The sequence below is a fragment of the Takifugu flavidus genome, chromosome 14, assembly GCF_003711565.1.
Source record: "Takifugu flavidus isolate HTHZ2018 chromosome 14, ASM371156v2, whole genome shotgun sequence".
NCBI lineage: Eukaryota > Metazoa > Chordata > Actinopteri > Tetraodontiformes > Tetraodontidae > Takifugu > Takifugu flavidus.
Window position 1 is genome coordinate 3,133,072 of NC_079533.1, and position 21,714 is coordinate 3,154,785.

Consider the following 21,714-nt stretch of genomic DNA (forward strand, 5'->3'; position numbering starts at 1 on the left):
TATTTTTTATTAATATTGTCAGCTACTTCAAACATTAGAAACATATTTTAAACATTACAACAGCACTTAAATATATATATATTTTTTAAAAACTATTCAATTAAAATGCATTGGATTGATCAAATTTATACTTAAATGTACAACAAAACTGTATCTCAATAAAAATTAAGTTCAAGGTTGAAATAAAAACCTTTTTTCTTAAACATTAAGTTGGCCTGTCATCCGACATTTAAATAGGTAGATGTTTATTTAACGCCACGTCTTCTGTCTGACTTAGTTTTCTGGTGTAGGAGCAGTTTTCCAGATTTGTAACTCCAAAAAGAGATTTTTTTTATTGTAAATGTTTTAAATCCCGTTGCTCTTTTACAATGATTACTTGATGACTTCTTTCTCCAGCCAGGGTCAGAGTGAGAAGATGCCGCTGGCCGACACTAGAGGCTTCTCCCCACCGTGTTGTTGTGGTTAGCTCCGGCGTTAGCCCATGCTGGCTGTGTTTCCCCGGCTTAGTGAGGATGGATCGCCCATAAAGCGGGAAAGCGGAGTTGTGTTTTCTGACCAAACATTGACTGAGGTGCGTCGGCCATGGCTGGAATTTTCGACATCGATTTGGATCAACCGGAGAACGTCTCTGACGACGACCTAGATGACGGGGTGAGTTTAAGCTAGCGCCGGGCTAATGTAGGCGCGCTTAGCCCGGTAGCACGCGCTTCAGTTCACTTAAAGGCCTGTGTCGCTATAAGGGATGCGGCATCCAATATCGGACAGCTCCTTCCACACCATTCCCGCGGAATTGGACACTACGTTTTAAACAAGCATCTCATTGTATTTAAGTGAATGAAAACATCTTGTCTCCATTCGGAATGTTGCGCAAAAGTCTGATAAACTATTTCGACCCCCGGAGCTTCGTGGCGCTCGTAACAACCAGAAACGCTGAAAGCGGATCAGAGATTCGTTCGCGGGTTAATCTGATCACAGTTGAATCGACAACCATTAAAGATGCCCTCGCCTAGATAAACACGCTCCGCACCGGTGAGGGTGCTCTTCTCTCAAAATATCCTGGAAAATGGACAGAAACCGAACGTTAAATCTCGCCAAAATAGCCCGCATCCACCGGAAGTTATCCCCGATGGGCTACATGTCTGATAGCGGTATCAATCTGTGTCGACTTTCCTCTCATATTCCTCAAACAAACTGAAATATTAATTAAACTGCTCTTAGGTCTGATATAAACGAACTGTCATAGAAAGGACCGAGAGATAAATTAAATATCAGCCACCGTCAACATATGAGCGCTTTCTAACCTTCTGAACCCCCCGCAGCGATATTAAAACAGCGGAGTTTTGTTTTCTGATCACTATTATAAATGTAGACTTGACCAAGACCCGCTTAAACTTACGACTGTTGAAAAAAGTATTTAAAACACAACAAACTTTGTCAAAACTCGTATGCTTAAAAGTTAGCGAATCTTTACAGAATGATAACCGCGCATGCGCAGTTTTTAACGTTCTACCGCGTCTCTCTCCCCCCCATTTTTAGGGCCAACTTAATGAATATATGGACCAGTGTGGCAGTTTTGAATTGTAAGTATAAGGTAAAGTATTATTTTCAGTGTCTTTTAGCATAAATGCAGACACACTGAGCATCAGATGCCATCAAGCTCTGCGCTCCATGTTCTAATATTGTGAAACTTTGTTCTGACTATGGTACAAATGATCTGGAATGGATGCATTTTTATATCTAATATTCTTCATGGTTTATTTTGTTTTGCCAGTAACATGGATGATTGTGAGAAGTTTGAAATTTCAGAGAACAGCGTGAACAAAGGAAAAGAGCAGATCAGGCCCGAATGCTTTGAGCTGTTAAAGGTTTTGGGGAAAGGCGGCTATGGGAAGGTAAAATTCTCACCCATAATAAACTCAAAGTGGATTTAATTCTCTGCCATCCATGAGTTATAATGCACCCATCTTTGAACAGAGTGGTTCAATAATGTATATTTGAATAAAAACAGTTGGGCCGTAACTTTTAAATGTCATTAAATTAAATGGACCTACAATTTCTGCAGGTGTTTCAGGTTAGGAAGGTATCAGGTGCCACATCTGGGAAGATATTTGCAATGAAAGTTTTGAAAAAGGTGAGTCAATGTGCAATTATTTGTCTAATGGTTTAAATATTAAGGTTTGATGTATTGACATATTTTTGCTTATTCAGTGTTTTAGACGCACATGAGAACTGATGGTTGTGTTTTTGTATAACCCCATCTGTTGCATGTAATATCTTGGAAAGCCAACAAAGCAAACTTGCGGCTGCCCGCCGCAGTTTAACTGTGTGTCGAGTTTCACATTTGCTGACGGTCACTGTGTGTCTCTTGTGAGGCCATACAGCTAAATTCAGTTATGAAGCCAGAAACTGTGGGTTGACCACCAAAAATGATAGTTTGAGCTTTTCTTCGGCATGAAACCTCAGACCTGCTGGTTCTGTTGGGCTTGACCTTTTCTGCAGCTAGCAAAGACGTGCTGTCTGGATCTGCCTGACAGAGCCAGCTCATGTTCCCCAAGTCTTGTGGTCTGAGTGTTTATTGTCTTCATGGAAAGGACTGTCGCTCCCATCCTGGTGTCCTGCTTCACTGAGTGCTTCTGAAGCTGCTGTTGAAAAATGTACCCATTAAGTTCTTCTGAATCCTGCCAGGCCATGATTGTGCGTAATGCCAAGGACACAGCACACACCAAAGCTGAGAGGAACATTCTGGAGGAGGTGAAGCATCCCTTCATAGTGGACCTCATCTATGCCTTTCAGACAGGTGGAAAGTTGTATCTTATCCTGGAGTATTTGAGCGGTGAGATATCCAATGGCAATGCTACATTCTTGCACAATCAGGTTCTTCAAATTTGGTTTTTACTAATCAATTAAGTCAAATGATAATTGATATGTGAGTACAGGTGGAGAGCTGTTCATGCAGCTGGAACGAGAGGGCATCTTCATGGAGGACACAGCATGGTGAGTTTACTGAATTATTGATGTGACAGTAATTTATATGTTGATGTGGGTTTTTTTATTTTTTTGGACAAAAATCTCAAAAGTGTTCCCATTAAAGTAGGTTTGATAAAATAAGAAAGAAATAAAGAAAGTGTCCGTTATTGTTACCTGAGCATGATGTCCCGATTCCGAGTTAGTAACATTGAAAGCTAATGTACAGTGCTGAGGATTATTTTGTTCAGCCCATGATTGAGTCCCAGTGCTTATCTTATTCTAGAAGAAGAAATTCAAAATCGCAGTGGTGCTTAGAACAGTCGAGTATTTTTGGGTGCTGTTGTGTTTTCTAAACACAGCCTGGAGATGTACATGCTGACTACCTGAACTAAACTGCTGAAACAAATAAGGGCCAGTAAGATTCCAAATGCCACTATCAGAGAAGCAGGGGAAAATCTTGTTGACTACAGGACTTTGAGCTTGCTTTTCTTTTCTTTTTTTAACTGTTGCTAGTTTTTATCTGGCTGAGATCTCAATGGCACTGGGTCACCTGCACCAGAAAGGCATCATCTACCGAGACCTGAAGCCTGAGAACATCATGCTGAACAACATTGGTAATAATGTGTGTTTGAATGTCCCCTGTCTTTTGTTACACAGCATTTGTTGGGACAAAACCTGAAACTGTATTGAACAAAGACTAATGACTGATACACTGCGACTGTTATTAAGATAAAATAAACCTAATATTGATCCCGCAGTGGGAAACGTCAGAAAATATGAAAAGTAAAGTGAGAGAGGAAATATGAATATCAAATATAGAAGTTAATTCAAATCAAATCAAAACAATCTTTATTTATAGAGCGTCTTTTACAATCAAAATTGTTTCAAGGCGCTTTCCAGAATCCCAGGGCCTGACCCCAGACAAGCAACAGTGGCAAGGAAAAACTCCCCTTTAACAGGAAGAAACCTTGAGCAGGACCAGGCTCATGTAGGGGGACCCTCCTGCTGATGGGGGGTAGAGAGAGAGGAGAGGAGAGAATGGAGAGGAGAGGAGAGGAGATGACGGGCGCAGAGCACAGAAACACATACAAAAATACACTATTTATGCAAGCCGCCGGCCGAGTGGGTCAGCGGGGCCGGAGGTCATCATGCAGCTCCGAAGGCGGCGATACCTGTAAATGAATACAGAAGGGGGGGGAGAGAAGCAGAAAAACTACAAAAGAATCAGCATAACCAGTTTACTTAATGAGGAGGAGGAGGAGAGGAAACCATGACCCAGTGGGGTGACAGAGGCCTGTCAGGTGATCATGTTTCTGGACCCCGGCAGCCTTGGCCTATAACAGCATAACTAAGATGTAACCTAACAATTAGACGCCCCCCTAAGTATGATAATTTGTCTGTCTATGATAGTAACTGGAACTACAGAATTAGTAACAATAAGCTTTTTCAAAGAGGAAGGTTTTGAGTCTGATCTTAAAAGTAGCGATGGAGTCAGGCTCCCGTACCTGGACAGGGAGCTGGTTCCATAGCAGGGGGGCCTGGTAGCTAAATGCTCGGCCCCCCATTCTACCCCTAGAGACTCTGGGAACCACAAGTAGACCAGAATTCTGAGAGCGGAGCGGTCTATTGGGCTGGTGAGGTGTAAGGTGTAATTACGTACCATTCATTGTTTTTTCTTTCTGTTAGTCAGTAAAATTGTCATATATTTATTTAGCTTCATCAGTGTCTTTTCTCTTTCCCTTCTCTCCTTTTTAGGACATGTGAAGTTAACAGACTTTGGTCTATGCAAAGAGTCCATCCATGATGGAACTGTCACTCACACCTTCTGCGGCACCATTGAATACATGTATGTGCCAAAAATCCTGCCCCTTTATGGGAGAGTCGCTGTTATTGCTGCTCTCACCAAACACACCTCCTCAGTGATGAAGGAGATCCACTAGATGATGTCTTTACCGGTTTCCCCCAGGGCTCCAGAGATCCTGATGCGGAGTGGACATAACCGAGCAGTGGACTGGTGGAGTTTGGGAGCTCTCATGTATGACATGCTGACAGGAGCGGTATGTATTCACTCGAACTTCTGTTTCACTGCATTACACGTTTAAAATGTTTTGGTTGGAAGCATTTCTACAGTTTAGCGAGTCTTGTTTCTGCTTTATCGTAGCCTCCGTTCACCGGGGAAAACCGCAAGAAGACCATTGACAAAATCCTGAAATGCAAACTCAGCCTCCCTCCATACCTCACACAAGAAGCCAGGGACCTTCTGAAAAAGGTAGCCTGAACCAGCCACTGTGAACCGTTGAACTGAAGTAGTAATGAGTGATTGATCAGATTTTTTTTCTCTATTTTTGAAAGCTGCTAAAGAGAAACGCCTCACTGCGACTGGGGGCCGGTCCAGGAGATGCTGCTGAAGTTCAGGTCGATACCTTAATGAATGCTAAAGTCACGAGTCCATTGCCTGTTATTCCGTCAGTGATTTTAGGTCATCATTCAGCTGTCATCAAACCAATGTTCTGTTTCCAAGGCCCACCCATTCTTCCGGCACATAAACTGGGATGACCTCCTTGCTCACAAAGTCGAGCCTCCATTTAAGCCTTTTCTGGTAATTCTTTAAATGTATTTCTTGTACACAGCAGCTTCCTCTGGGACCTTACTTGCCAGGTGATTCACTAACCCACTTGTTTTGGCAGCAATCGGCCGATGACGCCAGTCAGTTTGACTCCAAGTTCACGAGCCAGACTCCAGTGGATAGCCCTGACGACTCCATGCTCAGCGAAAGTGCCAACCAAGTCTTCCTGGTAACGATGTCCCTGTTGTATCATTAGAGGTTCCATCTTCACGCTAAGTGTGTAAGGTTGCAGTTTTGGGTTTGAGTTCAGTTCCACTTCATTTATAGTGTGTCAGTTGGGTGAATTGTGAGACTACGTGTTTATTTAATGATGTATAATCAGAGTTATTTAAGAAAGTTCTCATTTCAGTCCTACCCTCAGGGCGTGTCCTCCTCCTCTCTGGTTCAGGTTATGTGTTCGGAATAGGTTGCCATGGCAGTCAAAGTCGGGTTAAATGGCCACGTTTGTGTCGGCGAAAAGTTCAAACTCGTCATATCCCACTAACCCTCTAATCTGCCTTCATTGTACACCCCTCAGCTCTTGGTGTAATGTTGTTATTTCCTCCTGACAAGTAGTTCTTACGAGAATTCAGTAATGAATCCCATCTGGTTTAGTCTCATTTCTGTTCCTGGAAGCTTCGATTACTGTTGACCACATTGCATGTTTTGGTTTACTCAGCATTTCATTGCTCATCATCAGCTGTGGCTTGTTTTTGGAAGCTTCCTTCTCTGTCCCCCAATGCTTCCCCAGGGTTTCACCTACGTAGCCCCGTCTGTGCTTGAAAATGTCAAAGAGAAGTTCTCTTTTGAGCCAAAAGTTCGCTCACTGCGGAAGTTCCCTGGGAGCCCAAGAACACCTGTGAGGTAATGATATGTTGATTTTGGTTTTGTTCCGGACAGATGGGAAACAGAAGCCTGTGCTGGATCTAGTTTGGCTTACATAAACCCATTGAAACAGTAAATCCTTTATATCTGCATGACATCATCTCGTGTCTCTCCAGTACTAGTAAACGGGATTTACAAAAACTGAAATTGTGAGGGTGCATTAAATTGACTTAGCAAAATTTGTAAAGATGCAAAAATACCCAAAGTAGTGTTTTTAATAACTGTTAATGGCCCCTTCAGGCTGGACACTGCTTAGAAATGGGATTGTTTCAGCATGGTCGTCTGATGTCAGGGATACAGCAGTTGTTACAGCGAAGAGGCGACATCGTCAACCTTCTAACCATGAGGTTAGCTCAGAATGATAAATGTCCCGTCCTCCTTCCACAGTCCTGTGAAGTTTGTCGGGGGGGACTGTTGGCTCCGAGGGCCCGCACTGACCACCTGCCCATCCCATCTACCCCCGTGCTCTGTGGAACAGCCCATGGAGGTGTCAACCGTTGAGCAAATGGACACGAGCAGCAGCGGCACCACCCCCTCCGAGGCCTCGGCACCACTTCCCATCAAGCACCCTCCAGGCATCAGCACTGCGCCGTACAAAAAGCACGTCTACCCCATGAACTCCAAGAGGCCAGAACATCTGAGAATGAATTTATGACGCTCGGCTTCTCCGCGGACATTAGGACTCATCAAGTTCCTGCCTTCAGCATTTCCAGCCTTTTTATTATTTAGTTTCACAGAGCTAGATTGTAGATCTTTTAAATATTGACTGACACTTTCAATGCTGATTACCAGCTTTTCCAGCAGGGCCTTGCCTCCTCTTGGTCTTGGTTGGTCTGGACTACTCAACCCATGCAGAGAATCTGGGGGGGGCAGTCTCCTCGATTGGCATTATCTTCACTGGTGCTTTTTTTAGGTTTAACCTTGAAAAATATCACTTTGTTCTGTTTGTTGTTGACGGCACTCCATGAACTGAGGGTGGACCTATGTTTTATATTTAACACTCTAGTGTCAACAATTATTAGATAGTAATTCCATTATAAACGCAGGTATGTGCTTCATTTCTGTTTTAGGAAACAACACATTGCCTTCTACACTGGAGAGTGCATTTGTGGTCACGTTGAGCTATAAAAAGACCAATTTTAAAATGAAATGGTAGCTGACGGCATCACTAGCAGAACTGCTGGTGAATGCTGGCACCGCTTTACTTGTCCTGGAAGGTTTTTGGGAGGCAGATGTGTGCAGAAGCACTGTTAATTGTGTTTGGATTGAATGTAAATGGACTCTAACGGCCTCCTCGTGTGTCACTTCACTCACGCTCTCATTTCTGCAGCGTTATTCTGAACTCATCTGTTCAGGCATTCCTTGCTGACTTTGGTGACCACAGCGGTCATGTTTTGGTGCTTTCCTTGTGTTTTTTGTGTTTACATCAACAGTTAGGTTTTAGGGAGGTACAGACCCATTTATGCTTATATTTGGGATGTTTGTGCAGCTACAGGCTTGATAACGTGAATGAGGGATGTCTCATTGTAGAACTAAACATGTCATTATGCTGGTTTACATGGGTTATTTAAATTGAGTGACAGATGTAAAGGAAGTCTACTTTGTATTTAAGGGATTGACCAAAATCACTGTCAGTGAACCAAATGATTTTATTTTTTCAGGGTTGCAAGCAACCCCAACAATCAAAATGTGATGTTTTATTTTTTTATTCTATTAGTGTTCTCCTCAAACCTCATATTTGACCATACTTTGTGTTCACATTGATGCTGTGTGTAGGTGTCCATAAGGATGTTTAAATTGGATAAAGCTGGATAACGCTGTTACTGGGATCATTGTTGCGTATAGCTCATTTTTTTCTTTTGGTCATACTTTAACACGTTTTATAATGGGCATCTTTTGGTTTTTAAATCCTTTTTCTTTAACTTGTTACTGTAATTTTTTTAATTTATGTGCCATTATGTTTTTAGCGCATCATCCTCACTATGCAAACAATGTATTTATTATGTAGTATTATTTAGCTAAGGCAGCAGAATATGTGATCCTTTTATTTGATCTTATTTTCATAATAAACATGGAAAAAGGATTATGTCAAAGCGTCATGGTGACCTCAGACTTAGTTCTGTTTTTCATTCCATAATTGAAGACTGATGGAAGCGTCCGGTGTTTACGCAGCATCATTTTACTCCAGAAATCCGTGTTTGTCAGTTTGGAGCCTCTGCGTTGGAAACGCAACCTTGCATTTCTGCTGAATGGAGCTGTTCCTGGGTGTAAACATGAGAACGGCCTTTTCTCAAGAGATTACTGCTGATTTCCCATTCTGCTTCATTCTGGAGATTCCCGAGTTTGAGGCAATTTAGGAAATTTTGTGTCACACACATAATGAAGTCAAGTCTAATTTCTAAGTGGTGGAGCAACTAAAGCTGTAGCATATGAAACTTTAGAATGATTCAAATTTTCAAAGACATAAACATACATTTTGCTGCACACTAACCACATTAAAATGCATATAGAATTTTATTCAGGTCACACAATGATCTCAGTGTAACAAATGTTTTTGTACATACTAAAATAGGAGTCTTTCCCAGTCTTTGGTTTCAACAAAAACAATCTTAGATCAGCTTTGTAGAAAAATAAATTTTGGAAATCTCTCAAGCTCAGTTGGGGGGACAACCTCTTGCCACTTTGAGGCAAAAGCTAAAGTGTTTGTCCATCACTGGAACTGTTGAGCCTGAAGGTCATATAGCTCCGACACAGCTGGCTGGTCACCAGGCCTCAACAGTGTGTGGAGCATCAGAGCATTCAGAGTTCATGCAGCTCTGCTCTACACATGGAAACGCTGGCTGTAATTCATCTTGCATGCCAAGCATGGAATCTCATTGAATATAATTCTGTTACATTTACAGCCTGAAAAATTAAGCCCAACTGGCTGTCAAACGAGGAAAGTTAATATTAAAATTGAAGGTGAGATAAAAGCAACACAACACAAGAATGAAAACGAAAGCTCTAACAGGATCCATGCCATCTGAGTCACACCCAAATGTGCTGCTGGAAACTGAATCAGTCTGAAGGAGTCAATAGGGTCACAGAAAACAACCAAAAATCACATTAAATACAAGCTAATGTCGATAATACAGTGAATCAATATATCTGTAGGTGTGAGGATGTGGCTCCATCTCTCCATTTGTAGACTTTCTGCGTGATCACAGTGCGGCAAAGAGGGCAGCTCTTCTCCTGGTTGAACCACAGAGCGATGCACTCATCACAGAATATGTGCTGCACAGCAGAAAACGATGTCAGCTGGCTTTGATACAGAAAACATACACTATCTGTTGTGATAACACCTCTGTAGGTTTACCTGGCAGAGGAGAGCTCGTGGCTCTCTGTATTCTCCCTGGCAGATGGGACACACGTCTCCCGCTTCACTGCACTGACTCCTAGTGGCTGCTGAGCCTGTATGCTGCGACACAACCACAAAGCAACCTCCTTATCATCCCCGCACACTCACTGGGAAACTCTATCATCCAAAATTACACTGCTGAGCACTCACCTCTCCTTTTAGGAAGATCCCCATGGTTTTCAGAAGAGATGTCCACTGACTGTAGAATCCCAAGAGCTAGAAAAGAGGCAGAAAGGTCAAGAACCATTCATGCAAACACCCCTCACTTATTGTTTTCACTAAACCCACCTTCATTATGAGGTAGAGTAATGCTAGAAGGATCCCCAGTGTAAGTCCAGGGGTGCCGTCAACTTCTTGGTACGTCACCAGGTAGCGGAACCACACCGAAACTGGAGCCATGGCCTGGTGGACCTGACCCAACTCTTCTGTCAGCATCAGACATCGTCCCTGGAGACACCAAATGAAAAATGAAAGAAAAGAAATTACAAAAAAGACATAATTTCAATGAGTAGTCTGCAGCAGAGAAATCCAACACTCTCACCTGGACCCTGTAGGTGACCAGTGAAAATGGCAGCAGCAGAATAAGGCACTTAATCCCCATAAAGAGGAACTTTATTATGAGATTGGTAATCCCGACAGCCCACAGAACCTCCCAGAAACCCAGTGGCTCAATGGTTGGGCTGAGGAAAATGAGGCTGGAAAATTGAGATGAAATATTAATTTTAATTAGGAATTATAGGAATATTCATGAGCACATTTAGATTATTCCATCCCACATAGGTCACTAGATGACATGAACCATAGTGGACTGAGGCCCACAATCATTGATAAATTTCAAGAAATTCTAAAAACAATCAAGCCTGTATCTGGCTAATAATGAGAGTTTAAAACAGACACTTACCAATTGTAGAGTGTCTCAGTGTAGAAGGTGTAGTAAAGCAGAAGGCTGGAGAAGCCCATGAACAGCAGCAGCCAGATACACTGCAGCCTTGAGTGACGATCCTGACGGGGCACACAGGCACGCCCAGGGTTTAGGGCACAGCACACACCCAAGTGATAATAAATATGGCTTCCACTTACCTGAAGAAAAACTTGAGTTTGAATGCTTTTATTCACATATAGAAAAGTTGTGTACAAGCCAACCCCAACAGCCAATCCTGAGGAAAATAAGCACAGATTCATACAGTTTTTTTTCTTTGTTCCTCATGAATGCACCTGGCTTTGCTTAATATGTACTCACCAAGCGCATGCTGAATTACCAGTTTAGCACACAATATGATGAGAAAAGGAAAACTCTTTTGGAGCCAGCGGATGAGACAACGAAGCTCAGAAAATGAGCTGCTGGGTTCCGACTCCAAATCAGCCTCAGGGGGGTCAATCTCTGTCTCCGAACTGGAGCGGGGCTGTGCCTGACTGCGCCCTTGTGGCTGAGAACGGGAATGGCTGTGGGAGTTAACTCTGCACCTCCTGGATGAGGAGCCCCCACTAGCCTCCCTACTGTTCATGTGCACCCGTGTGTCCTTGCTGTCAGCAGCAGCAACAGGGACTGGAACCCTTGTTATGAGCTCCGGCTGCAGAGTTAGGGTCAAACCGCTGCCTGCATGAGCACCCAGCTCATTTAGATTAGGCTGCATCACAGCAGGAGTCTCCCTTGGTTTCAGTGTTCTTTTGGAATAAAAAAAACACAATAAGATTGAACATGAGACTCAGGGTGGAGTTCAGAATATGACAAACACTCATGCAGAGAGGCTGCATCTTGCTGTTCATCCAAATGACAGGACATTAAAAAAAATACAGCGATACGTTTAACATGAACAAAAAAGAGCTATTTTCAAATCAATGTTAAGTGATTCTGTGCTACACACATCGAGAAATGAACAAAGTTAGTGAGCGAAAGCCTGTTTACATAAACTTGGTTTATGACAGTCAGGAGAGGTTGGGATCGACTGTTAGCGTTTTCTTTACCATCTCGACCCGGAAGTCGATTAAATGTTTTTGAGGGATAATTGTACATTAGGCGAATGAGTATTCCGGGGATTGACATATATTCATACTGGGCGGTCATATATATTCAGACTGACAGACTACACTCATCACTATATGACAGAATTGGCCCGAGCTAACGTTAGCAATTGCAGCTAACGAATGTTTTCAATAAGCTAGCCCATTGGCTGGAAAAGCTTCCGCTCACCTCTCATTTTGCACCCGCAGTTTCATGTTAAGCTTCCAGTCCCCATCTAATAGAGCATCGAAGATGCCAAAAAGAAACAGAAAGTTTAGTTTAAACAAAATGTGGGCATTAAGTCTAAGCTATAAGAGGATCTTCTTTACGACAGTAGATGTCGTAAAATTCCTCAGCGTTTCTCTTCGTGCAGCAAAGGGGAATAAATAAGCACTGCATGCGCGGGCGCCACCTAGCGGCTATTGCTACAAAGCGTTTGACAAATGCTGAAAATTGTAGGAATCTTATTTTATCTTATTTGTTTTGAGGGGTGAATTTGAATTTATAACGATGAAAATTTTGTTAGTAATAATTGAAGAAAAAAACAGTGAGTGTGTGTTCTCTGTGCGAAGTCAGTCATGTTACTCATAAATTAACATCTTTATTTTCCAAATCGGGGCATCATTATAATTTATGATTGTTTCCAGACCCTGAGAATATTATTGTTTTAACAGAAAAATAAGTCACAGGCTGGTCGCAGCTTGGTTACATGCATATTAAGTAAAAGTAAACTAAATCAAGTTTGTTTTGGTTTTTTTGGTGACCCTTCTTTCTTTTTACGGCAGTTGGCAAACATCTTGTAGGTGTATGGCCGCTATATTCTGGACTGGAGTGTCTAAATCCTACTACTAAGCCTGTTCCTTCTAAATTCATCCTAAATTCTGAATTTCTCCTCAATAACTATTAATTTACATGGTATCCTTTTTTGTTTTAAGCTTTTCTTTGAGTGTGAATCTCTGTCTCTGATATCTTGGACAATGAAACAGAACACGTTCCACAATTTCCCATTTCATGCTTCTGTACCATAAAAAGTGTGCATGGCCAGATCTCATCTGTGATTTCTCTTGTCCTATTTTGAATTTCATTATCAGTTTAAATTCCTCTGTCACATGTTTTAGCACATATTTCTTTCTCAATCATCAGTACACTACTTTTTTTCCCCCCACTCATCTTCCTGACTTTGGACTGTTTTCCATATCTTCCTCACCACAGTTGCCATCACAGTTCAGATTATGCCAAATACCCCCAGTAATCGCCCAGCCATAATAAATACCAGATGCACAATACAGACACTGCACACACAATTGTCATGAACCATCTCAGGGCTCAGACAAATTAGGGAGAACACGCGTAACAGATTTTAGAAAAAGGAATTTATTGATAGGAATTCTCTTCAACCAAAAGGAACAACAAGCTGTGGAAAGTCTGTAAGGTCAGTAATGAATGCAAGTGTTGGCATGAGGGAACATGCAGTGTATAAAGGTGGTGCATGCAAAAAAAACAAACCAAACCAGAACACCGAAGCAGACCAGGAGGGAACCAAGCAAGAGACTGACTGCCAAGACTGTGGAGCATTTACAGCCCTCACAGCTAATCAGTCCAGGTGAGCTGGATCGCCACTTAGCAGCACTTGGCCCACCCACTGCCTGCAGAAGGGAGGAGACAACAGAGAGGCAGGCAGGGAAAACACAGCCAGGGTCGTCACACAATACTATAAATAAACTATAAAAATATGAGGGGCAATGTGCAAACTCACACAACACACAATGCATTGACTCACTCACGAGATTAGGTGAATAGTCTGTGATGTATTTATCACTTCTTGCCTGGACTTTTGTAACTGATGCTCAGAATATCAAAATAATGCAATTTTTTTTAAAGGGATCCGAACTGCAGCATTTTAGTGCAAGAGGACGTCCTTTCTCCCATATTGATGACACACATGAGACTGTTGCTTACATCTTTATGGGTATTTTGTAACGTTGTAAAGTTGAACTGAACAAAATGGATCCAAAAATATGTTGGTTTCAGATAAACAGCACTATTTCTTTATTCAAAAAGTCATTTCAGTGTCAACATGCCTCTGACATTAGTTTCAAAGAGAATCTGAATTCACCTTTATCATTTGTTTATTTGCATTTCTAGTCTTTTCTGGGTTCCACATTTAATTACTCATTAAATTCATTTTATTCAAATATAAAGAAAGCAATTCCTTTTACTTAAAGAACATAATTCATTTTACTAAACTTGCTTTACATGCAAAGACTGCACAAGCAAGTCTATAGTTCTGTCCCACTTATTTTAGACAACAAAAATGTGACTAAAAAATCGCTGTGGGGCATTTAATGGCTTTGAGCCCCCGACCAGTCAGCCCTAACAGCAACAACCTGGAAATGGGGGCAATCGACCAAACCTGTAGGCTTTTCGATGGTGAAACCCAGACATGGAGAGAGCATACCAACTCACCACAGACAGGCTTCTAAAGGAATGGAACCCACAGCCTTCTTGGTGTGACGTAATAGTCAAACCACCACAAATCAAATCAAATCAAATCAATCTTTATTTATATAGCGTCTTATACAATCAAAATTGATTTTTTGTACAATTACCAATTAGCTGTGTGTCTATACATTTGGTCATACAGTTATGCAGTGTTGATATGTACATGTGCAGTCATGCATGGAAAAAAAACAGTGTTCATTTGCCGTTTGTATAAACTGTGGATTGGAAGGAAACATCCCAGTGCTCCCATTTAAAGCCCTCAGAGATCAAATGAAGTGGAGATATTAGAAGATGCATGTTTTCTAACTTTGTTTTGGTCAGGATCAAAATAGTGATTTGAATGGGTTTCAATGAGCCAATTTTTGTTCTTATGGTCTTTAACCCTATAATTGCAGTTGTCATGTCAACAACAGACTAAAATTAAAAATAATGACAAATATTGACAGTGTTTAAAAATGTGTAGCTGTTCAACAATATGCAAAGAAAATAAAAGCCAAAAACATAAAAATGTGCTTGGGTGCTTCATAGGATTGCATGAAAAGTTCACAAACATCAAAGGATCAAAGGATCTTTAGACAAATATTGATTTAATTTATTGGAGGTGAAAATAGTGTTTAGCAAACGTGTCGAATCACTAAATAAAACTATTGTGCACATTCAGGAAAATGTCAGAGCCACAATTGGTATCATCAGGTGACTCAACAGACGATGAAAACCAAAGGATTCAGCTCCACCAACAAGTGGAAGAACTGAGAGGTTTTAATGAAGCACTCTTAGCAGAGAATGAGATGTTTGAGCAGTTCATCATCCATAGTGATAAACAGAACCAGAAGTTCAGTGTAGACCCCCAACGGAACGATAAACTTAAAAAGGGTTCTAGCATCCGCTCAATATCCCAGTCTCGTGAGCTGACCATTGAGCAAAAACTTTATGTATCAGAGACGGCAATAAAAGAGGCACAAAAAGATCTGGAGCAACTCAGAGAAAGAAATATGAAAACCTGGGATCACTATGTGTCCGCCCTGGAAGAAGCAAAGTTGTGTCTTGAAGAAATCAGGAAAGGGAAGAAGGAATTTGAGCAAAAACTGCTCAGACGCGCGAATGAGAAAAGGCTGGAGATGAAAGAACCTGAGAAGTTGCTCCTGTACATTGTTGACAAGTCCAAGACCACTAAAATTGAAATGTTGTCTATAAAGAACAGTGTTTTAAAAGGCCTCAAGAATAAGCTTAAGCATGATTTTCAACAGAAAAAAGAAAATCTTAAAATCTATTATGAAAAATCTGTCCTTTTCCAAGGGTGGAGTAAGCAGAAAAGAGAAAAGCCCCTGGGGGAACTTCTAGGTGACTATGTAAAAACGCAGCATGTCATCACTGTACATAAAGAGAAACAGAAGGGTGTGACAGCTGAACACACAAAGGTTTGCAAAAGGCTTAAAAAGAGGGCGGAATTTCTGGTAAAAACTGAGAATGACATTCAACAGGCGGAAAAAGGACGTTTGAAGGCAGAAAATCTGAACCGACGCCTGCGCTCTCAGATGGAAAATTATGAGGTCCCTGAGGTAAAGGAGTACTTAGAAGCCAGGAGGAGATACAAGAAGCTGCAGCAGGATATTCGAATTTGGGAGAGGAAGGTCAAGATTGCTCAGATGATTTTATAGACTGGTACGAGTCCAGAACAGCCAGTTACTGAGGGAGGGCCATACCTGGGAGATGCCAACATCCACTAAAGCTACAAGTTGCCAGAGCATATGATTAAATAAAGAGAAAGATGAAAGCAAGTCTTTGATCGTTATATGTTGCCGTGTAACAGGAAACCAATTCTGATTTTGTTCTGAATCAAATTGTTTTTCACACCAATTACACTAACCAATTTTGGGTTGCAGCTGCGGGTTCCTCTGTGCCCAAAAGAAATAGGACTGAGGCTTTGTTGTACTTACACTACTTCCGACAATGACAACAGATGCCAAATGAGGATAGGGACCCATGTGCACATTGTTGATAATCTAGTAAATTCTCTGCGGAAGCAACCTAGCAGCTGATAAATTGTTCATTGTATTCTGCTTTGTGATTCTGGTAGCAGTGTTCATTTGACCTTACACAAGCACTACTGCTAAGATTGCTATCATAAAAATAATTATATTTTTTCACAAAATTGTGCTGCACAAGAGGCTTGAAGGCCAGAGCAGGAAGGATCCTCTTTCTGTGCATTTCACTCTCACCCAGACAGACTTGTACTGTAAATGCTAACTGCGATGAATTGCCAAACCATGTGCAGAGCACCAGGCGTGTCTGAAACTTTGAGAGCCCATTTAGGGCGTCAGCTTATCCTGTCCTCTCTCCGTCACACACACACACACACACGCACACACACACGCACACACGCTTGTAATTGTATGGATTACTATACACAAACACTATTTTTACGTTTTGAGTTTACATTTCTAATATTATGTGTGATCAAAGTGAAGAAATTACCCCCCCCCCCACTTCCATCGCATTACATCAAGCTTGAGTGTAATGTTTTAGTATCACTAAAAGAACAAATATACACTCAAAATATGAGAATCTGTTTTACTTTATATAGCACTTTATTTTATCATTCACCATTATAAACAATTAATACTTGTTAGAGATTGTGCTCTTTAGGTAGTTTTAGTGTAAATGTTTATAACTGTCTTGAACATTCAACCTCAATAAACCAAAACTCCTTTAGAAAGTAAAACATGATTATCACATCAGGATAAATGGTGCCAGTCGGGACCATATTACCCAACTTCACTAAAACATAAATGATATTCAAAGACTTGTATTTGGACATTAATTAAATTTTATTAAGACAGATGATATTACTGACAATGAAATAATGCAGACTTTTAAAAAAAAGATTTTGTTTTCTTCCCAACGTCAGTTTATCCGTCTGTTCGCCTCTTGGAGCATGGTGAAAAAGTTGATCACGGATATCACATTAACTGTGGATGTTTCCATTTAAAGAAGGTCTCATCCTGGATGACTTCTTCATCCGACAGTACATCAAAAAACATCCGCAGCAGACCTACACACACACGCACCAGCAAAAATCACAGGAATAAGTAAATAGAAAAACACCACTGGCATCCGAATTTGTAGTTCAAAGTTAAAATGAACAAATCCATGACCGTCGAGGTGGATCGATGTGACACTCACCATCAGGTTGATCTATGTGGACCACCAGCTGCTGCAGAATGTTCAGGGCCACCAGCTGCTTCTGGCCATCAGTGATGTACCTCTTGAGGAGGCTCACTCTCTCGAGCAGCTCATAGGTATTCAGTGTATAAACCCCACCTGACAACACAAACACTGTCTTCACACCACTGTAAAGAAACTGAACACATCTAATCATGGACCATAAAGTGTCACAGACTGGTTTTGTGTATGTGCTCACATAATGTAAAACAGACATCTATGTGGACTAAAACTAATGAAACAGGCTTAGTTTTCTGCCTCTATATATAGAACACTTACAGTCAACAATGACTGACTGGCACACTGCTCTCATCAATGCCCTCACAAACCCCTCTGATGACCTCTGCCTGTCATTGAGGGTGTTCTGGGAGGGGGGAGAGGAACCTTTGTTAGTTTCATGCCTACAGTCACAATCTCTATTGAAAAATCCAGTTTAAAGGTCATTCTCATCGGGAGTTACCTGGATCCACTCTTCTATTTTATCATTTACAGAGTTCTGCAGGAGTCTTTTTAGCGCTTGGTATACTTCTTCTTCATTGCAATCCTGCGCTTGTGCTTCCTCCTTTGCGATCAACGCTGATAAAGGCTTTGATAATGATCCACCTTTTGGGGTTGTCTTGTGTTCAACTGCAAAGAGCAACAAGTAGTGAAAAACCCCATCCAGATGTCTGCTTAAAGAATGCACCAAATCTTTTGGCTTTTTCAGTTATTTACCAGGAATTTTGCTGACAGATCTAATCTGTGTTCCTCTGTTTTGCTCATTCAGGAACATGACAGGTTCTCTCTCTTTCGGTCGCCAGCTCATCTCAAAAGTTGAGCTGCTGCCCAAATGGTTGCGCTGCTTCCTGTCTCCATCACAGTCTTTCACATTAAAGGATTGGCCGCGATCTGCCGACCTGCCACCACCTCTTTGTTGTATGGCGTTTTGCCCTTTCTTGAACTGGGACTGCTCCCTCTCTTCAGCCTGCTTCACCTCTTGGTGAAGCTGCTGAAGGGTTTTTGGTCCGTCATCTTTCTTGCGGGGCACCCAATTGTTCTGAAGGTCACACATGAGATGTGATGAGAATTCAACCGTGACTTGCAGACTAGATTCATGATTTAACCATCAAAAAGTCTCACCTTTCTTAGGGCCACAACATCCTGCAACATGAATTTTATCCTTGTGGACATCTTCCACTCCTTCAGCAGGTAGCAAATGTAGTCATAGTAGCTATTGAGTTTTGGCTAAAAGGAAGGAAATAAAAGGAAGAAAATAAGAGTCCCACTCATTCAGTTTATGCGTGGACAGTGTGTTAGTGTGTTTATTTGTGTATGTGTGTGTGTGTGTGTGTGGTGTGTGTGTGTGTGTGTGTGTGTTGCACACAGCTCTCCTTACCCTCTCAGTCTCAGTGTCCAGGTCTTTCCCCACCATGGACAGTAGCTTGCACAAACACTCCATAGACTCCTCGCACACGTCCTGGAGGAGTTTAACTGCGCACGTGTGTATTATTGCCTCCGTGATCATTCTCAGCTTAAAAAGCTCACCGATAAACCTCATGTTTGCCACTGAACGCACGCGGGTCTTGAGTTTGGTCTGCTCCAGGTCCACCTTTAACTGTTGCTGCTCTCCTTCCTTTGAGGGCAGATTTACATGTATTTAATTTAGGTGAAACACTGTAAAGCTTACATTCAAGTTTGAGTTCAAAATCTAACTATTCAACCGTTCTTTGAGCAAGCACAATTTTGTAGGAAAAATAAAAATTTCTCATGAAAGGTGCATTTATAAAGCTGAGCTTCAGTCCAATAATTGCGCTTGCATATTTCGTTCCGCTGTAGGCGTGCCGGTACTCACTTCTTGAGCAACAGACACATTGGTTTCCTTTTCCTTCAGAAGTCCATTCTCGAACTCCATCTGACATCTCTTAGAGCAGAAGATTATGAAAGTAAACAAATCCATCGCTGCTCCGGGACGAGACCATCAGCTGATGTGGGAAAGGTTTGGCATATCATTAACAATAATCTGGTCCAAATTCAACCAATCGTACAGACAAAGAATGCAGAGTTTACCCCCTTCAGGTGGTGACACATTTTCGCATAGGTTGCGCTGTAGCTCTGCTCGGACAAAGCTTTGTTAACGATGAGCTCAACGACCGCGTTCAGTGTCTCCTCATTGTTGATGTTGAGCTCATCCACCTGTTTCATGAGGCTCTCAAACCTCTCAGGGGTGAGCTTGTTGAGGATGCCCCGAAAAGTTCTGATCAGATTTTCAGTCATCCCTTCTGTCCGTCCATGTCCCTCGCCACCACACTGGGAGCTTCTGATGGAGGGAACCTGTCCTGCCCGGTAACTGTTAGTGCTCATTGTTGGAGTCTGAAACCACAAGAAAAAACAAAAAAACAAACTTTTGCTATAATTTAGAATGACAAGTAAATTCATAGTGTCACATACAAATATGCCATTTTCTTTGAAGTGTTAAATGTTTTAGACTGAGGGAAAATTTCACCCTAAAATTTCCACAATGGCCTGTTTTCTGTTTGGTGCTTTGAATAAATTGAAGAATATGGGGGTGGCGGTAGCTGTTGGGGACTTGGCTGAAAAGTGGAGGGTTCTTAGTTCAGGCCCTAGTGCAGACAAAGCAAGGAAGGTAGTAGAGGAAGGTGTAAGAAGCACTGCCTAGTCAGAGCACTGCCGAGGTACCCTTGAGTAAGGTACCAAACCCACAATAGCTCACATAGGGCCCTGTGATGAACTCAACCAGGGGTATACCCTGCCTTTGTCTATATGTGTGCCCTCCCCATGACCCCGAAAAGGATAAAGTGGTCATGAAGATATGAGAATATGAATACATATGGTAAAAATGCTAAAGAAAAGATAAACGTTCATAGTTTCAAGACGACTAAAAGTGCAGCCTTGTAAAAGCTCAGTGGCAGTTATCTTAAAACTATCAGAAAAGGGAGTTCACTCACTTGCAGTAGAAAGTCGGTATTTGGACTGTAGTTTTGCTGGTTGTTCCTTTTTAAATGTTACAATTAGCATTAACTGTTTTTAGCAGGTGCTTTGGTTTGGATTAAGCTTTGCAAACCTTCAGCCGGATTTAACAACCGGTATGTAGAAGTTAGGTCTTTTATGTGAGGTCTTTCATGTTTACTTCAATGAAAAAACCCCTGTCTTTCATGTTGAGACCTTGATCCTTTGACCTTTGATGCGCTCTGTGACTCCGCCTCTCCAAGCAGATCCCCACCATCTGGCTTTGTGCCTATGCTTTTGGTCTAATAGTCAATCCTCCATCTACTTTGTTCTTTAGAAGTGATCTTGCTCTCATCAGTTTTATTACATTAATTAAACTGAATTCATTTCTACTGTGTCCATAAAGAATTCAACAGGTCTAAAACCAACTCATCTGTGTTAAATTTGAATTGCAGCAGTTGTGAAGCATGTGGCAAACTTTGCAGACACATATGTTTCAAGCTGCTAACCTGTGATGTTATTTCTTGTGTAGATTTTCTGCCCCCCCCTTCTGTATTCATGTACAGGTCGCCACCTTCATAATCTGTAAAATGACCTACTGACCTCTGACCCCATTGACCCACTCAACCCAACTCTACTGGCAGCTTATTTTAATTAATATAATGTATTTCTCTGCTACCTATTCTCTCCTCTACCTGTCCTCCCCCCTTCTCCTCTCTCTTTACCCATCTGGTCATCAGCAGGAGGGTCCCCCTACATGAGCCTGGTCCTGCTCAAGGTTTCTTCCTGTTAAAGGGGAGTTTTTCCTTGCCACTGTTGCTTGTTGGAGTTCAGGCCCTGGGATTCTTTGAAGTGCCTAGAAACAATTCTGATTGTAACAGACGCTATATAAAGATAGATAGATAGATAGATAGATAGATAGATAGATAGATAGATAGATAGATAGATAGATAGATAGATAGATAGATAGATAGATAGATTGATTGATTGATTGATTGATTGATTGATTGATTGATGATTGATTGATTGATTGATTGATTGATTGATTGATTGATTGATTGATTGCTTTTAGGGTAATTTATATTGCCTGATCATGAGTAGCTTAGAATTAGGAACATGAAGTGGAGCAGATGTCACTTATCCCACATGATTCTAATGTTTGGCCCATAAGGAACTTCAAACGGATCA

At 41.6% G+C, this 21,714-nt stretch overlaps 4 protein-coding genes across 9 annotated transcripts; 2 read left to right on the top strand and 2 right to left on the bottom strand.

The window, feature by feature from the left end:
* The first annotated feature begins 210 nt into the window (after positions 1–210).
* On the top strand, positions 211–8,556 carry rps6kb1a (ribosomal protein S6 kinase b, polypeptide 1a). 6 transcript variants are annotated; one of them, XM_057054223.1, is made up of 15 exons: positions 211–651; positions 1,537–1,580; positions 1,772–1,892; positions 2,063–2,131; positions 2,686–2,833; positions 2,937–2,994; positions 3,481–3,581; positions 4,723–4,813; positions 4,934–5,024; positions 5,129–5,236; positions 5,320–5,382; positions 5,489–5,566; positions 5,655–5,762; positions 6,324–6,436; positions 6,845–8,556. In XM_057054223.1, exons 1-15 carry the CDS (start codon positions 583–585, stop codon positions 7,110–7,112), a joined length of 1,530 nt encoding a protein of 509 aa, XP_056910203.1. In that variant the 5' UTR covers positions 211–582; the 3' UTR covers positions 7,113–8,556. The 6 variants fall into 6 exon arrangements, with proteins under 6 accessions (XP_056910203.1, XP_056910207.1, XP_056910206.1 ...); XM_057054227.1 differs by having other exon boundaries at positions 213–651; positions 1,794–1,892; XM_057054226.1 differs by having other exon boundaries at positions 213–651; positions 1,807–1,892.
* A 396-nt stretch (positions 8,557–8,952) lies between these two features.
* rnft1 (ring finger protein, transmembrane 1) lies at positions 8,953–12,227 on the bottom strand. The gene is made up of 9 exons (XM_057054229.1): positions 12,046–12,227; positions 11,095–11,519; positions 10,935–11,011; positions 10,756–10,856; positions 10,396–10,549; positions 10,143–10,301; positions 10,005–10,070; positions 9,813–9,914; positions 8,953–9,730 (listed from the first exon to the last, which is right to left on the bottom strand). Exons 1-9 carry the CDS (start codon positions 12,069–12,071, stop codon positions 9,596–9,598), a joined length of 1,245 nt encoding a protein of 414 aa, XP_056910209.1. The 5' UTR covers positions 12,072–12,227; the 3' UTR covers positions 8,953–9,595.
* Positions 12,228–15,023: 2,796 nt separating this feature from the next.
* LOC130537719 (coiled-coil domain-containing protein 113-like) lies at positions 15,024–16,016 on the top strand. The gene has a single exon (XM_057054725.1). It carries the CDS (start codon positions 15,024–15,026, stop codon positions 16,014–16,016), a length of 993 nt encoding a protein of 330 aa, XP_056910705.1.
* Positions 16,017–17,238: 1,222 nt separating this feature from the next.
* On the bottom strand, positions 17,239–21,065 carry LOC130537518 (eukaryotic translation initiation factor 4 gamma 3-like). The gene is made up of 10 exons (XM_057054394.1): positions 21,036–21,065; positions 19,627–19,929; positions 19,412–19,541; positions 18,956–19,192; positions 18,700–18,804; positions 18,295–18,616; positions 18,041–18,207; positions 17,860–17,944; positions 17,542–17,679; positions 17,239–17,410 (listed from the first exon to the last, which is right to left on the bottom strand). Exons 3-10 carry the CDS (start codon positions 19,514–19,516, stop codon positions 17,319–17,321), a joined length of 1,251 nt encoding a protein of 416 aa, XP_056910374.1. The 5' UTR covers positions 19,517–19,541; positions 19,627–19,929; positions 21,036–21,065; the 3' UTR covers positions 17,239–17,318.
* Positions 21,066–21,714: the final 649 nt, after the last annotated feature.

Excerpts from the sequence above, each read along its gene's own strand:
- rnft1 (XM_057054229.1), bottom strand. The coding sequence starts at position 12,071 with ATGAAACTGCGGGTGCAAAATGAGAG. Across the intron at positions 11,012-11,094 it reads GGTAATTCAGCATGCGCTTG|GATTGGCTGTTGGGGTTGGC; the intron begins GTGAGTACATAT and ends TATTTTCCTCAG. Across the intron at positions 9,915-10,004 it reads GGATCTTCCTAAAAGGAGAG|CATACAGGCTCAGCAGCCAC; the intron begins GTGAGTGCTCAG and ends GTTGTGTCGCAG.
- LOC130537518 (XM_057054394.1), bottom strand. The coding sequence starts at position 19,516 with ATGGATTTGTTTACTTTCATAATCTTCTGCTCTAAGAGATGTCAGATG. Across the intron at positions 17,945-18,040 it reads AAATAGAAGAGTGGATCCAG|AACACCCTCAATGACAGGCA; the intron begins GTAACTCCCGAT and ends CCCCCCTCCCAG. Across the intron at positions 17,411-17,541 it reads CCACATAGATCAACCTGATG|GTCTGCTGCGGATGTTTTTT; the intron begins GTGAGTGTCACA and ends GTGTGTGTGTAG.
- LOC130537719 (XM_057054725.1), top strand. The coding sequence starts at position 15,024 with ATGTCAGAGCCACAATTGGTATCATCAGGTGACTCAACAGACGATGAA.
- rps6kb1a (XM_057054223.1), top strand. The coding sequence starts at position 583 with ATGGCTGGAATTTTCGACATCGATTTGGATCAACCGGAGAACGTCTCT. Across the intron at positions 652-1,536 it reads ACGACGACCTAGATGACGGG|GGCCAACTTAATGAATATAT; the intron begins GTGAGTTTAAGC and ends CCCCATTTTTAG. Across the intron at positions 4,814-4,933 it reads TGCGGCACCATTGAATACAT|GGCTCCAGAGATCCTGATGC; the intron begins GTATGTGCCAAA and ends GGTTTCCCCCAG.